General features: G+C 43.4%; 1 protein-coding gene across 7 annotated transcripts in view; it reads right to left on the bottom strand.

The window, feature by feature from the left end:
- Window positions 1-15,358, bottom strand: part of RNF43 (ring finger protein 43) — a 65,616-nt gene that overhangs the window by 16,108 nt on the left and 34,150 nt on the right. For 5 of the 7 annotated variants that reach the window (XM_077852515.1, XM_077852516.1, XM_077852519.1 and 2 more), the window contains one exon: window positions 1,195-1,317. The exons of 1 other annotated variant lie outside the window; for it this stretch is intronic. In XM_077852515.1, the coding sequence (XP_077708641.1) occupies window positions 1,195-1,317 (123 nt within the window). Of the gene's footprint in view, window positions 1-1,194; window positions 1,318-8,875; window positions 8,988-15,358 lie in introns of those variants that run through there. One more of the 7 variants, XM_077852521.1, reaches the window with a different exon arrangement.

Here is a 15,358-nt window from a genome sequence, read left to right as displayed (position 1 = left end):
AACCCAGGTTGTTTCCTTGAGACTCCTGGCTCAGGAAACAGACCTCAGGAGGATCAGGAAATCCCTAGGGGGACCTAGGTACAAAGAGCAAATGCACTGGTTGGGACTGTCCGCTTCTTCCACCATGTGGGGAGCTGGACCCCTCCCCCCAAGTTGATTTGAGTATGCCACACAGAATCTGACTACACTCTGGCTTACACCATGAGAATCTCCATATACATCCAGGGTTCCCAGCAAGAATGGGAGGCAACAGAGAAGAGAGTAACAGCTCAGGTTTGAGAACTAGACAAGGCTCAGTTCAAATTGTAGCTCCACCCCTTTCTAGCTATGTAACCCTGGCAAGGTCCTTAGTTTTCTTTTCTTTTTTTAAGTTCCTTTATTATTATTATTATTTTTTTTTAGTAATCTCTACACCCAATGTGGGGCTTGAACTCACAACCCTGAGATCAAGAGTCACATGTTGCTCCAACTGAGCCATTTGGGTGCCCCAGTTACTTAAGTTTTCTGGTCCTCACTTCCTCATATGTCAAATGGAGAATAAAAGTGTCTAGCTTTCCTGATTGCTGTGCAAAGTAAATGAGATAATATATAAAGAATCTGTCCCACCTGGCACATGGTCAGCACATGGAAAACAGTCACAAACATTAGAGCAGAGATCACAAATGCAAATGTTCACAGGGCCTTTGCAGTAGCAGGCCAGTGAGGAGCATGGCAAACCAGAGAGCCCAGGAAGCTGGAAAGGTGGTGACTCCCACCAGCTCCAGCCAATGGTGCTCCATAGAAACGTGGAGTCACTGGTTTGCAATCTTGGAGGAAGAATGTGAACTTTTTATGGATAGGGCGATGGCTTCTGTTTCTGCTATTCTTGCATATGTTCGGTTAATATTTCTGAGAGATGGAAAGTCCTTCAACTGGCTCCTCCTTGCTCTGATGCTGGGCAGGGCAAGGGGTTTAGGTACTTCCAGGTGATGTAGGAGGATATGGGTGGGGTGCATGCCCTGGATGACAGCCAGAGGTTCTGCTGGTAGATGATGTTTGGTGGGGAAAGGAGGCCTCAATTTCCACCCCTCTCAGACCAGTCATGAGTTAGGAAAACCTGAGTGAGTTGGGACATCACTCCTAGGCAACAAGGGAACAGAGAACAAAGGGGCCGGGTGAAGTTCAGAGTGTGTGTGGGGTCAAGTGTGAACCTACCTTGCTGGCCAGTGACAAGCAGGGGCGGGGGGCCCGTTGGGGACTCTCCAGCTTGACGATGCTGATGAATCCAGGCTCCAGATTGTCGTCGTCACTGGCATTGCACAGATACAGGGGGTGGGACTGCAGAGAGAGAGGGGGAGAGAGAAAAGGGGAGAGAGAGAGAGAGAGTTTAAGGAGGCTCTAGGGAATAGGAGTAAGCTGTAGGAGCGAAGCACTTCCCCACTGTTCCAGGCAGGGACAGGCAAGTTTCCCTGTGCTGTTAAAGAGTGGGTCTTCCTTATACATTACCTCAGAAGAAGTTTGTAATTTCAGGGGTGCCAGGGCCAAGAATATGTGGAGGTGAGGGGTAGGTAGGCATGAGAGGTGTCCTAAAGGGGGACGTCAATGAAGAGTCTGTAGCAAAGCCACTCCGACAACCCTCAAACTGCCCCAGCCTCTTTTACCTCCTACTTCTTCCACCTGCTACAAACACCCGGCTGAGAGCCATATCAGCATCTGCAGGATCTTGCCTTTCCCTCCATGCTCTCCCAGGGTGGTGCTGGGTACAACCAGTACCTGCTGCCTCCTCGGTATGTCCCCTGAGGTCCCCATCTCTCACGTCTTCTTGCTTGGTGCTGCCTTGTTCCTCCTGATATCCCCCTTTGCCCCTGCCTTGCACCCATCCTGAGATGAAGCAGGGCACTGGCAGGAAGAAGACACTTGGGAAGGAGGCTTAACTAATAGCCTTGAACCTCACACTTCCTAGGAGCTCGTCCTGGTCCCAGGAAGTATGCAGTGGAGATGAGCCAGTCCAGCCCATCTGCTCTGAGGGTATGGCAGGGCCAGGCCAAGACCCTAGGCCCCTAGCCCAGTGGGTGCAGAGCAGTGCCTCAGGGGTAAATGGGCCCAATGTGTGCTATCACACCAGAGGATCCCCTCAGCAGATATATACTCACTTGTCACTCAAGGGGAATCAAATGCCCACTTGAATCTAATTTTCCCGGAGTGCTGTGAGAACAAAGTATGATTTATTTGACCCTAGATAATCCTATGGGCTAGAAGTTCCTACGTGGTAGAAACGCAGTGTATCCCATAAGACAGGGGATTTTGTATGAGGGAGGTGCCCATACTTCCCTCCCTACTGCTGCTGAAGGCAAAAGGACTTTGAGAAAGAACCATCAGAGAAACCAGACAGCATTCTGAATTTATGAAGATGCTTCCAAAGATGACAATGCTGATGATGGATTTAAGAGCACAGTTACTTCTTGAAAGCATTTTTTTTAAAGATTTATTTATTTATTTATCATAGACATAGAGAGAGACAGAGAGAGAGAGAGAGAGAGAGAGAGGCAGAGACACAGGAGGAGGGAGAAGCAGGCTCCATGCCGGGAGCCCGACGTGGGACTCAATCACAGGACTCCAGGATTGCGTCCTAGGCCAAAGGCAGGCGCTAAACCGCTAAGCCACCCAGGGATCCCCTTGAAAGCATTTTCACATTATTTCTTCTCACTGTGTCACTGTAGTCCCTTAAACATAGGGACCACCTTGCTTTGAATTCTATCCTTTCTATCAATTCTATCAAATCTTTGGGCACCTCTATGCCCAGGCATGGAGGCATTGGCATGTGTCTGGAAGGGATTGCAGGCAGTTAGGTCTGGTGTAGAGGGGAAGGTGGTGATGAGACTGGAAAAGTCAACAAGCATCAGACCAAGGACCAGAGACCACAGATTTGCGTTTGAGAAAGATCTTCCTGGTGATGACAGAAGACTGTCTGGTATGGTAAGGAGTCAGAAGTCAGCTGTTCCAACAGAACAAGAGATGGGAGATCCTCCTTCAGGAATAACAAATTGCAGCCATAGGAGTCTACTGCTTTGCTTGTTCCCCTACCATGACCCATGGTCAGCTTTCTTCATATAACTCCAACATGCCCCTTACTGACCAGAGGGTCAACTGAGGGGAAAAGTCACCTCAAAGAAGAGCTGTCTTTAGAGAAAGATTTACAAATATTTAACCACTGTTCTGTCCTCAAACCTCCATGAGGGAACCAGCATATACAAAGCAGTGCTATATTGTAGGATAACTCTGATGAGATTCAGGAGAAAAAACTCAGTATGTCAGATTCATAAGACTTCCCCTGTCTGAATGAAAAACTATGGAAGAGGGAAGGGGAGGAAATTAACTATTAGTAAATGCCTCTTGTATGCCAGGCCCTCTAGATGTCATCTCAGTATAAGGTATGTGTGATCATCCCCATCTAAAGAAGAGAATGAAGCTTGAGGCACAGGGAAGTTAAAGTCACACAAGATTAGAACTCAGCTCTATCTGACTCCAGCCTCTGGAGTCATGTAACTCTAAATGGACACATAGTCAACCCTCCATTGTCCACACTAATGATGATGACGATAATGCTAGAAACTATTGTCTCCATTTTATTTTATTTTTATTTTTTCAATCACATTCTTTAGTGTGTGGGTTTTTTTAAAAAAAAAATATTTACTTGAAAGAGAGGAGAGAACACAAGCAGGGGGAGGGGCAGAGGCAGAGGGAGAAGCAGACCCCCGCTGAGCAGAGAGCCAGACGATGCAGAGCTTGATCCCAGGACCCCGAGATCACAACCCGAGCTGAAGACAGGTGCCTAACCAACTGAGCCACCCAGGTGCCCCTATTTGCCTCCACTTTATTTATCTTTTTAAAAAAGATTTTATTTATTTATTCATGATAGTCATACACACACAGAGAGAGGCAGAGACACAGGCAGAGGGAGAAGCAGGCTCCATGCAGGGAGCCCGATGCGGGATTCGATCCCGGGTCTCCAGGACCGTGCCCTGGGCCAAAGGCAGGCACTAAACCGCTGCGCCACCCAGGGATCCCTGTCTCCACTTTGAAGATGAGGAAACTGAGGCATTAAGCGGTTAAGTAACCAGCAAGGAAGAAGTCAAACTTTCATTATTTGCATATGACATGATACTATATATAGAAAACTTGAAAGATCACCAAAAAGCTGCTAGAACTGATATATGAATTCAGTAAAGTCATGGAAACAAAATCAATATACAGAAATCTATTCCATTTCTATACACCAATAATGAAGCAGCAGGAAAAAAAATTAAGAAATCAATCCCATCTGGGGTGCCTAGGTGGCTCAGTCATTTGGGTGTCTGCCTTTGTCTCAGGTCATGATCCCAGGGTCCTGGGATGGAGCCCCATGTTGAGCTCCCTCTTCACAAGGAGTCTGCTTCTCTTTCTGTCTCTACTCATGCTCACTCTCTTTCTCTCTCTCAAATAAATAAATCTTTAAAAATAAAAATAGAAATCAATCCCATTTACAATTGCACCAAAAACAATAAGATACCTAAGAATAAACCTAACTAAAGAGTGAAGACTTGTACTCTGAAAACTATAAAATGCTAATTAAGGGAATTGAAGATGATGCAAAGAGATGGAGAGACATTTGCTCATGAACTGGAAGAACAAATATTGCTACAATGTCTATTACTACCCAAAGAAATCTACAGATTTAATGCAATCCCTATCAAAATGCCACCAGCATTTCTCACAGAGCTAGAACAAACAATCCTAAAATTTGTGTGGAACCACAGGAGACCCTGAATAGCCAGAGCAACCTTGAAAAAGCAAAACAAAGCTGGATGCATCACAATTCTGGACTTCAAGTTGTATTACAAAGCTGTAGTCATCAAGATAGTATAGTACTGGCACAAAAACAGACACATAGATCAATGGATCAGAATAGGAAACCCAGAAATAAGCCCATAACTATATGGTCAATTAATCTTTGACAAAGCAGGAAAGAATATCCAATGTGAAAGAATGGCTCTCCAATAAACAGTGTCAGGAAAACTGGACAGCAACATGCAAAAGAGTGAAACTGGACCACTTTCTTACACCATACACAAAAATACATTCAAAATGGACTACAGACCTAAATGTGAGACCTGAAATTATAAAAATTCTAGAAGAGAGCACAGACAGTAACTTCTTTGACATCAGCCATAACAGCTTCTTTCTAGATATGTCTCCTGAGGTAAGGGAAACAAAATAAAAAATAAACTATTGGGACCACATAAAAAAAAAATTCCACAGTGAAGGAAACAATCAACAAAAGTAAAAAAAGGAAAAAGTAAAAGGGAACTTACAGGATAGGAGAAGGTAATTGCAAATGACAAAGATGATAAAGAGCTAGTATCCAAAATATATGAAGAATTTATATGAGAGAGAGAAAAACCATAAGAGACTCTTAGAGAACTGAAGGTTGATGGAGAGAGGTGGATGGGGGTTGGGCTAGATGTGTGATGGGCATTAAGGAGAGCACTTGTTACGATGAGCGCTGGGTGTTGTGTGTAAGTAATGAATCACTGACAGAATTCTACTCCTGAAACCAATATTGCACCGTGTGTTAACAAACTAGAATTTAAATAAAAATTTGAAGGAAAAAAAGAATTTATACAACTCAACACCAAAAAAATGAATAATCCAATTAAAAAACAGAAGACATGAATAGACATTTTTCCAAAGAAGACATACAGATGGCCAATAGACAAATGAAAAGCTGCTTGTCATCTCTCATCATTGGAGAAATGCAAATCAAAACTATAATGAGATACCACCTCATACCTGTCAGAATGGCTGAAATGAACAACACGAGAAACAACAGGTGTTGGTGAAGATGTGAGGAAAGAGGAAACTTCTTACACTGTTGGTGAGAATGCAAATTGGTACAAGCACTGTGGAAAACAGTATGGAATTTCCTCAGAAAGTTAAAAATAGAACTACCCTACAATCAGCAATCGCACTATTGTATTTACCCAAAGAATACAAAAATATTAATTCAAAAGGATACATATATGCACCCTGATGTTTACAGCAGCATAATCTATAATAGTTAAAGAAACAGCCCAAGTGTCCATTGATTGATGAATGGATAAAGATGTGGTATATGAATAAAATGAGTATCACTCATAAAAAAAGGATGAAATCTTGCCATTTGCAATAATGTGGGTGGAGCTAGAGAGTATTATATACTAAATGAAATAGGTCAGAGAAAGACAAATACTATATGATTTCACCCATATGTGGAATTTAAGAAACAAAACAAATGATCAAAGGGGGAAAAAGGAGAGAGAGAGACTCTTAACTATAGAGATGTGATGGTACCCAGGCGGAAGGTGGGTGGGTGGATGAGTTAAATAGGTGATGGGGATAAAGGAGGGCACCTGTTGTAATGAGCATGAGGTGTTGTATGGAGGTGTTGAATTACTAAATTCTACACCTGAAGTTAATATCACACTGTATGTTAACTAGAATTTTTTTAAAAACTTAAAAAAAAAGATTAAGTTACATGCTCAGAATTACATAGCTGAGATCAGAAGAAAAGTAGGATAATGTAAAATAATAGTAAATTAAGAATAATTTCCATTTAACTTTGAAAACCCGAGCCTTCCCCCAACTCATGGCCATTCAAATTTTACATTCCTAAAGAGTCCCTGAAATATTGGTGGTGACTTCTAGGATCCTGTCTTAGGCCTCCTCTCTTTTTACTCTCCATGCACCCCTGGGTAACTCCAGCCAGTGTTCGGCTTTGGTTCCCACACAGAGATCATTGATTACATATGTGTAGCCCAGACCTCTCTTGAGTTCCAGACCCAAAATGTCCAATACGTAGGGCTTGGATGTTTCTGCCTGAAGAACCTTAAGTGAGACATCTCAAACTCAGCATGTTCAAAATTGAACTAATCATTTTATCCCTCAAAACTTTTCCTCCAGTGTTCCCTATTTTAGGGATTGGAACCACTATCCACCTACTACCCAAGCCAGATGTTGTCCTCCTAACCTCCTCTCTCTCCTGCCCCCCTAACCCCACCAGCAACAGCCACCAATCACCAGATTCTAACAATTCTATCTTTCAAACATGTCTCTAATTTATCCTCTTCCCTCCATTCCCACTCTGGCTACTCTAATGCAGGCCACCATCACTGCTGTTCCAATTTACTGAAATATCCTCTTAACTGGGGTCATCTTACCCCTCTCACTGAAGCCAGAGTGATCTAAAATGCTAACTTGAGTGTGTTGCTCTTCCACTTTAAGCTCTCTCTTTTTTTTTTTTTAAGATTTATTTATTCATGAGAGACACAGAGATATAGGCTGAGAGAGAAGCAGACTCCCTCTGGGGAGCCTGATGTGGGCCTCCGATCCCAGGTCCCCAGGATCAAGACCTGAGCCAAAGGCATTCAATCACTGAGTCATCCAGGTGCCCCCCACTTTAAGCTCTTAAAAGGCTTCTCACAGGGTTCGGGGATCGAGTCCCACATCGGGCTTCCCCGCATGACGCCTGCTTCTCCCTCTGCCTCTCTCCTTGTGTCTTTCATTAATACATAAAACCTTTTAAAAAAAAAGGCTTCTCATAGCTCTTGGAATAAAGTCTGTATTTATAAACACAGCTTCAAAGCTCTGTCTGCTCTGGGCTTACCATTCCCTTCCCATATTTCTTTCCCCCTGGCAACTCGTGGTCCAGAAATAACGTGTTTCATGTCTCCAAACACTTTTGGCATTTGCTGCTCTGTCAGGAGAGGTCAGAAGCCTCTCATTCGGGCCCTCTTAGCTCCCTGAATTCCTCCATCACAGACTCATGCAGTGGTATTTCAGTTGTCGGCTCACTTACCTCTCCCCTCAAGCTATCACTGACCTCCACATCCCCTTCAGTGCTTGCCACACAAAAGATACTTGATCAATATTTTTTAAATCAAATATTAAAGGTCTACAGTCAGATCACTGACAGTCAAACATAAAGGCAATGCAATGCACACCAAAATTCTGATAATAGTGGCTTTGGGAGAGGATTTAGAGAGGAGACCGTGAAAACAGACTGTGTTTTGCTTCGAACATTTCAATCATAGGATGATTTACTGAGATATTAATTTGAATTTTGCTATTTTGCTGCTGTGAAAGAACAGAAAAGAATGAGAACTCTTTATATTTTGTTCTCTGTCTTTTCTCTCCTGCCATTCCAAGAAGAGAGCCTCTCCTATTTCCCTGCCTCAGGGGCACTTGCCCAAAACAACTGTTGCTAAAGACCTATCTTCCTGGCTTCTATGAAAGATTGAACTCCTTGAGGAAAATGTGAGTCTCCTAAAGGCAGAAAGGAGTGTGTATGGGGGTGGGGGGAGGCATTAGAATCCCTGGAATCCTAGGGAATGGGAGGAGGAGCCTGGGAGATGCCAAGTTGAGGGAATCTGCAGACTGTGGCCTAGAAGAGGTAGATCCCAGAAGGCTGGACCCTGGCAAAGATGATGTGCCTACATGGATTTCAAGTGAACACTTGTGCTTGAACAATGGGCATATTTGTGGTGACCAGCGTGGACACATATCATCAGAGGGGTCTCTTAGATATGAGACTGTTTTAGCTGCTCTGTGAGGGGAAGCTCTCAAGAAAACATATTTCTTGTATCGTCATATTTGTGGTATGAAAACCATGCTCACTACACTTTTGTGTGGTTTGATTCTTCTACAGTAAGACGTTTTCACGTATTCTCAAATTTAAAATAAAACCAAAAAAGAAAGAGAGAGAGAGAGAGGGAGAGAGAAAGAAAGAAAGAAAGAAAGAAAGAAAGAAAGAAAGAAAGAAAGAAAGAGGAAAAGGAGAAAAAGAAAAAGAAAGTCATTCAACCAGGACACTGTTCATTACCTAGCAAAGCAGTTTTAGTCTTCCTTGGGTATAACAGGGGTTGTCTTTGCTCCCTCCTCCAGGGAATTTTCAGCTGGGAAGAGGGCCCCTGAGAAGAAAATAGATCCAAATATACCTGTCTCCTTAGGATACAAGGTCTCCTAATAAGGAGGTGTCACCTGTCCTCTCAGTGACACCAGGAGAGAGCCAAGAGAAATAGACTTGTAGGATTCAGGGAGGGTATGGCTGGGGAGGGCCCCCAAACACTTGATGGATTTAAGGATTGGCTGTGTCTTCCTAAAAGGTCAGACACGGGGACAACCTTGTCCCAGATGCTGCCATGAGGGGCAAATTAAGAGGAGCCTGAACTTGCTCTAAGGGTCCAGACCACTCTGGCCGAGATCTCAGCTTTGCACCTATATTTTATATGCGTATGTAGAGATGTGAATACTGTCCTTTAGTGGTATGTGTTGTATACTTCCTATTCTTGGATCTGTCTTCTTCCTCTATTTGTTCTGACTTTCCCCCTTCCTTCCAAAATAAACCTAATGCTCCAATTCTGACAGTGCGACTTAGCCTTTCTGAGCCTCACATTCTTCACCTACAGAATGGGATGATTATCATGAAGACTGGAGATAATGGATATAAGTGCCTAGCACAGAGCCTGACACTTAGTAGGTGCTCATTAAATGGTAGTTGTTTTATTATTGCATTTGCAACAATAAAATCCCTCCTCATTGCTGGAAGGGACAAAGACCTCTCTGAGTGCTACTGCCTTGGTGATTGTCAACAGTGCCTCTGAATGTCAGTGTTCTACAAGGCGCAGTCTGGGACAGCTCATTATCCATGGTCACTTCTCTCCTCTAAACCCCACTGAACAAGCTCTTCCAGTTCTCAGCCCGCCTCCTTCCCATGAAGGAGGCCATGTGATCTCATTACCTCCTCACAAAGGGCATTCCAGGGCTCAACCAAGCCCCAAACTTAATGCTGGTCTTTCTTTATCCACGGCATCTCCTCATCTTGGGGTGTGTGCTTTTGCAAGCAATTCTTTACTGTCTCTTGTTTCCAGCCACCTCCCTCCCCCTACCTCTGCTGCAATAATTTCTTAGTTCTCTAATTCCACATACAGACCTTTACCCAGGCCTTGGACAGGTAACTTTACTGCCTGCTACAATTTTGCCTTTGTAATCAGGAACATTGGCCAGGCATCAAAGGCACTTTTCTCCCCATTTCCTCTTTTCAGATTTTATAATCAATCTCTCCTGTGCAACCTCCATTACCTGTACTTAGAACTACCTGACTCTTATCTCCAGCAGTAGGACACACCAGCATCATAAAGTCAAGCTCCTGTAGCTCAGGAGTTGGGAAAAACAAATTGGCCTGAAGTTGCTTCTTCCTGCCTGCAACACCAGAATAGCCTCTGAAGCCCAGTTTGGTCATCTTGTCCTTTAGTGAAAGAGGTGAATGCTCATATCCACAGATTAGATCCTAATGGTAATTGATTAGGCTTGGATTTGGAAACCACTAGACCTCATTCTCTTCCTTACCTTAGCCTGCCACTATCTTTGGAATGGCTGAGTTTCCTACTGAATTAAGTTGAGAGACTGGGAGATTGTCAAAAGGAGTTTCCCTTTATCCTGTTAAACATTTTTTTTAAATAAGGAAATGTATTCCTGCTTAATTGTATAATTTTTTAAGGTAAAAAAGAAAATAATATTGGTGGGGCTAGAGAAGCACAACCTTGGGCTCCCTAGCAAGAGTGGACTGGCAGGGAGAGGATGGGTGATAGAGGCCTCCAGTGTTTCTCACTTGATCCAGAAAACCTCCTGGTGGACAGGTGTGTTGGTAAGTAAGAATGCTGACAAGAGAACGGAAATGATGTGCTGGCTTCCAATAAAAAGCAAGGAGACAAAGTCTGAGGGAAGAAATGAGCTCATCAGAAGTCCAGTCTGGGGCTTTGCATTTTGGAGGTCCTTAGTATTTGCTGAAAGAATAAAATTTCATTTGAATCCAGCTGCCATACAGTTTATAAGGAGATCTGAATTGCTAATAGCTGAGCCTGGTTCATGTCTCTAAGGGGCTCTTCAAAACTTCCTTTTTACAAATGAGGAATATGAGACTCAAGTCACAGACTGCCCATAGTTACACAGCTAATTAAAGGAGATGGAGGTCTTCAGAATTCAATCCTAGTACCCTTTCTATCCTGCCATGCCACCTCCAGCATAGGCTCCCAGAGGTATTCTGTGCGGTACAACAAACTTTAGCCAAGTATTGCAATGCATGGGTGGAAGGCAGGACCTCCATTTGTAGAATGTTCAAACTTGAATATTAGCAACAATATAAAGGCAGGGTCTGTTTGCTCATCTTCCCTCTGGCCTAGGCTCTTGCTGCCTAGCAGCCCCAGCTTCCTTTCTCTCTTCTAGGGCTTATCTCATCTCTTCTTCTAGCCACAACAAAGGCAGCCAGATCCAGACACTGCTCAGAGATGCTTTCCCAGTGAAAGCATGTTTGTTTAGGATGAGAAAGGTGTGTCCTGAAATTAGAGGTCACAGAAGCTCAGACCCAGATAATGGTCATTCAGCCAGACTACAGTTTCCCTCACTGTCTTGCTCCACATTAAAGACTTCATTTTAAAATTTATCTATCCTAGTCTCAGATCATGTCCAAGCTCCATGATGTAAATGGACCCCATGACCCTAAAATGTCCCTCATGCTGGGGTTTCCCTGACCCCATACTCTGCTTGGCATCTATGTATGGGTGGTTTACAGGGTCATAAGCAGAGTCATGAGAAGGAAGAAGAAAGGGAGGGGAAAGAAGAAGAGCTAAGTTACTTTTGAAATAACGGTTATCAGAGAAGAAGCTTATTTGGCAATAATCAGACAGAGAGAAGGAGGAAAATCTCAGCCACCCAAGAGGTAGAGCTTCTGTCCATTCTATTCCCACACATAAAAGGGTTTGTCCTGACTCAGCCCAGAACAACTTCTGGTTACAGAGGCACCAGGAAGCTGCTCCTGAAGTTAGGAGCAAAGGAGAGAGAGCCCACCAAATAACATTTTAGTTACATCAATGTTCTTTAGAAGGAAAGCTATGAAATAGGATGCCAAAGTTCTGGGGCCTGCAAAGGTCAAGACCTTAGAAGACACCCCCAGTCACGCAGTTTGAACTGTTTTCCTCCACCAGGCGAGGATCTCGGGGATCAGACCTCCAAGAATCCTACATTAAGATGTCCTGAAATGTCAGTTGAGTTCTGTCACTCAATGACCACTGTCCCAGAGAGACCCTACCGCCTTCACTGATCTCTATCCTTCAAGAAGCACCACGTGAGGACCCTCATTTACCTATGTCTTGTTAAGAGAGGTCATCTGCAGAAGAGATGAGGTCTTGGCACAGGTATTGCTAGGGCAATACCTACCCTCCCACTTTCAAGATAAGGGTCTAAGGAGGCTTTGGTCAGGGCCCCTCCAGGGGATGGCCTTAACTCTTACTGCAATAAGGTAGTTAACGGCACTCCTACAAGTCCTCCAACCTGATCCAATGTTGACTTGCAGACAGCCCTGACACAGTCTGCTTTACGATTTTGCTCTTCTTGTTGCAGCCAAACTCATGCCCGAGATGGTAGGAATTTGGAAACCTGCTGGGACCTGTTGTAGGTTTAAGCAATTATTTATGTTAGTTAAGATTTTAATGCTGAAAAGGCCAAAGACTAAAACCAGACAGGCTTTGTGAAAAAAGACCAAAGAAATGAAACTTGAGGAAATCAGATTATTCACTTCAATATGCCAGATGCACATCAGGACTACCAGCAGAGCTACTCAAGCATTGCTAAGTTTGGTGAGTTTAACACAAGGGTGTGAAATAGCTAAATTAATCTGGTTATTCCACACATTCCATCTCTTTCAGGCCTAGTCTCCTGCTCAGAGGTTGTAGGGATTTCAAGTTGTCCTGCAGACTCTGTGCCAGTCTTCCACAATCTGCTTGTGGCAGTGCTTATAAGTCCTTTGAGGGCAGATATTATATCCAGATGGGCCAGCTCAACTAAGTCTATGTTCAAGTTTTAATTGTCACATTGTAAGTGGGGATGGGAAGCTATGGGATTTGCTTGGCTGACCCCAGTCCCCAGTTCCTGGGCAATAACACACAAGATTGCATTTACATTGGAAAGTGGGGGGAGAAAATGGAGCACGGGCCTGTACTTTGGTAAAGAAACAATCGAAGGGATATAAGGTAGTTGCACTAAGAAATTACGTTAGGAGAAGGACAAAATTATTCAAGCCACCAGCCAACTCAGATGCCCAGAGCCTCTCCTCAGAAGCCACTGGGGGTTGAGAACAGGCCAAGGAGGCTTCTGTTCCAAAGAGGCAACAGTCAGAAGAGGCTTGTGTTGGAGACAACCCAAAGGCTCCAGCCTGCCTGCTGACAGCCCTTTGACCACAACTCTGAATCTCTGTCCATGGGGTGGCCCTGGGGAAGAGGCCTGCTTTGGGGGGACTGTTTAATGATTTGCCAGTAAAGAACAAGGCAAGCAGCCTGCTGGCAGCTGCCTGGATGCAACAGGAGAGTAGACTTTTATTCCCACCCACGGTGTAGCCTTCCAGGCAGGAGATAAAAGAAAAAGTGAAAGATGGTGTTTTGAGAGCCTGGAAGGGATTGCCATTTGGGATCAGCACCTCACTGGGTCTCTGTGGATAGTGCCTGGATATCTTGGCATTGGTGCCAGTTGGTATTTACTTCCTCTGAATATTTTAGTAATTTCTAATAACAGCATCTCTTGGGTTCCTAGGAACTAAAGACTAAGATCTATATGTGGCCTCTTCTGGCAGGATTCTAGGCATTAAAGAGAATGAAACCAGAAAAACACTGTCTTGACTCTTAAGTAATCTTTTACCAAAAAAATATATGAGCTGGGAAAGTAGCTTTGTTCTCTGCTAAATTCCTTTTACTTTCTTCTCATGGGCCTTTCCCTATCTCCTTGGCTCTACAGAGGGGGGAAAAAAAAAAGGCACCTCCCGTTCCCCTCTGAGCCAAAGACTCCAAGGTCTAAGTCCTGCAGCTTTCTGCCTCTTTTTGCCCTCAATCTCTTAGCCCAGTCCTTCTATAATCTTCTGATCAGCCTTCAGTCCTCAGAATTAAACATTTTCCACCATTAATCCCTAAAGCGATAGATTCAGAATTCTTAAATGACACTTAGCTCTTACAGTTTATCCATACAGTGCCTAGTTCTTAGATTTCAATAAAATATTAGGCCTTTCCTCCTTTCTCTAAAGTAGATCCTGAGCTATTTCAAGTCAGGAACTTGGCCTTATTCATCACTTAGTGTAATGCCAGGCACATAGTAAATGTGAAGAAAAAAAATGCATGCATGCAGAGTTATCTGTTTTAATAAACAGATGTGAGATCAAATACATTTGTGGTTTCTTTGTCATTTCATCAGTAGATGCTTATTTACAGATTTCTGCTTTCTCTTTAAAAACCTTCTATATACTCCCTGTAAGTTTAGGTTTTAAAGTCAGCTTTATGGTATTTTGACCTCTTAGCAAGGGAGAGTTTGCTTCCTTCCTTTTTATATCATGCCTAAATCTCCTCCAAAACTAAACAAAATTCACTTCTTTCAGGAAAATCTTCCTGCTTAATAATCCATCCCCAGTTACTCTTTTATTGTCTTCCCTCAGTATTAATGTGCTGAGTTGAACAAAATCCCTATGGGAGAGAAACCATCTTCCTGCCAAAAAAGGGTATGGGCTCCTGCTTTCAAAAGACTAAGGCCTAACTATAAATCTATGGCCATGCATACACACAAGCACACACACAAGGGGCGCAAGGCCATTTGTCCAGCAATACACAGGGAATGCAAATTCATAGATCACAGCACATCCACACTGAGACAATGAAGAATGCATAGGCAGACTAACTTATTCTTGTGATATTATTTTGGAAATGGTCTCTTGTCCTTTTGGGCCCTTTTGCCTAATCTCCCAGATCCTTCAGGATAGGAACCAATTAGAGACAATTAAAAACAATTTTATTTATTTTTTTATCCCTACAGCATTGACTCAAACTCTTGCTCCCCCACTGGCCACAGGTCATAGTGTTGGCTGAGGGTCTCTGCTGCACTTTAGTTCCTACAATGACTTTATGAGGACTCAGACCAGTGATCAGCATGGAAAAGGTTGGGAAAAACTCAGAGTTGATTTACTCCCAACAGCACTCTATATTTTTTCTGAGTGGGTCAGATTAACATTAAATGAAATAACTTATTTAAATATCATTTTTCTTACCTTAAGCGGAATGAGAGATGAATTATACTTCTTTTTTCCATCCTTCTACTCTGAAAAGCTGATGTGTCTAAAGCCCAAGTTTTAAAGACTTCAGTTGAGGAGCTACTTGGTATCATTGCCTTTCCTATTTCAGCTTCCTTGCAGTCTGCTTAGCCCTCCATCCCACTCTGGGCCTGAGGATGTAAGCAGGCCATTTCATGCCAGAGGTGGTTGTATTTTCAAATGTTC

The sequence above is a fragment of the Canis aureus genome, chromosome 16 (assembly GCF_053574225.1).
Source record: "Canis aureus isolate CA01 chromosome 16, VMU_Caureus_v.1.0, whole genome shotgun sequence".
NCBI lineage: Eukaryota > Metazoa > Chordata > Mammalia > Carnivora > Canidae > Canis > Canis aureus.
This window is presented reverse-complemented; position numbering and strand designations above follow the sequence as displayed.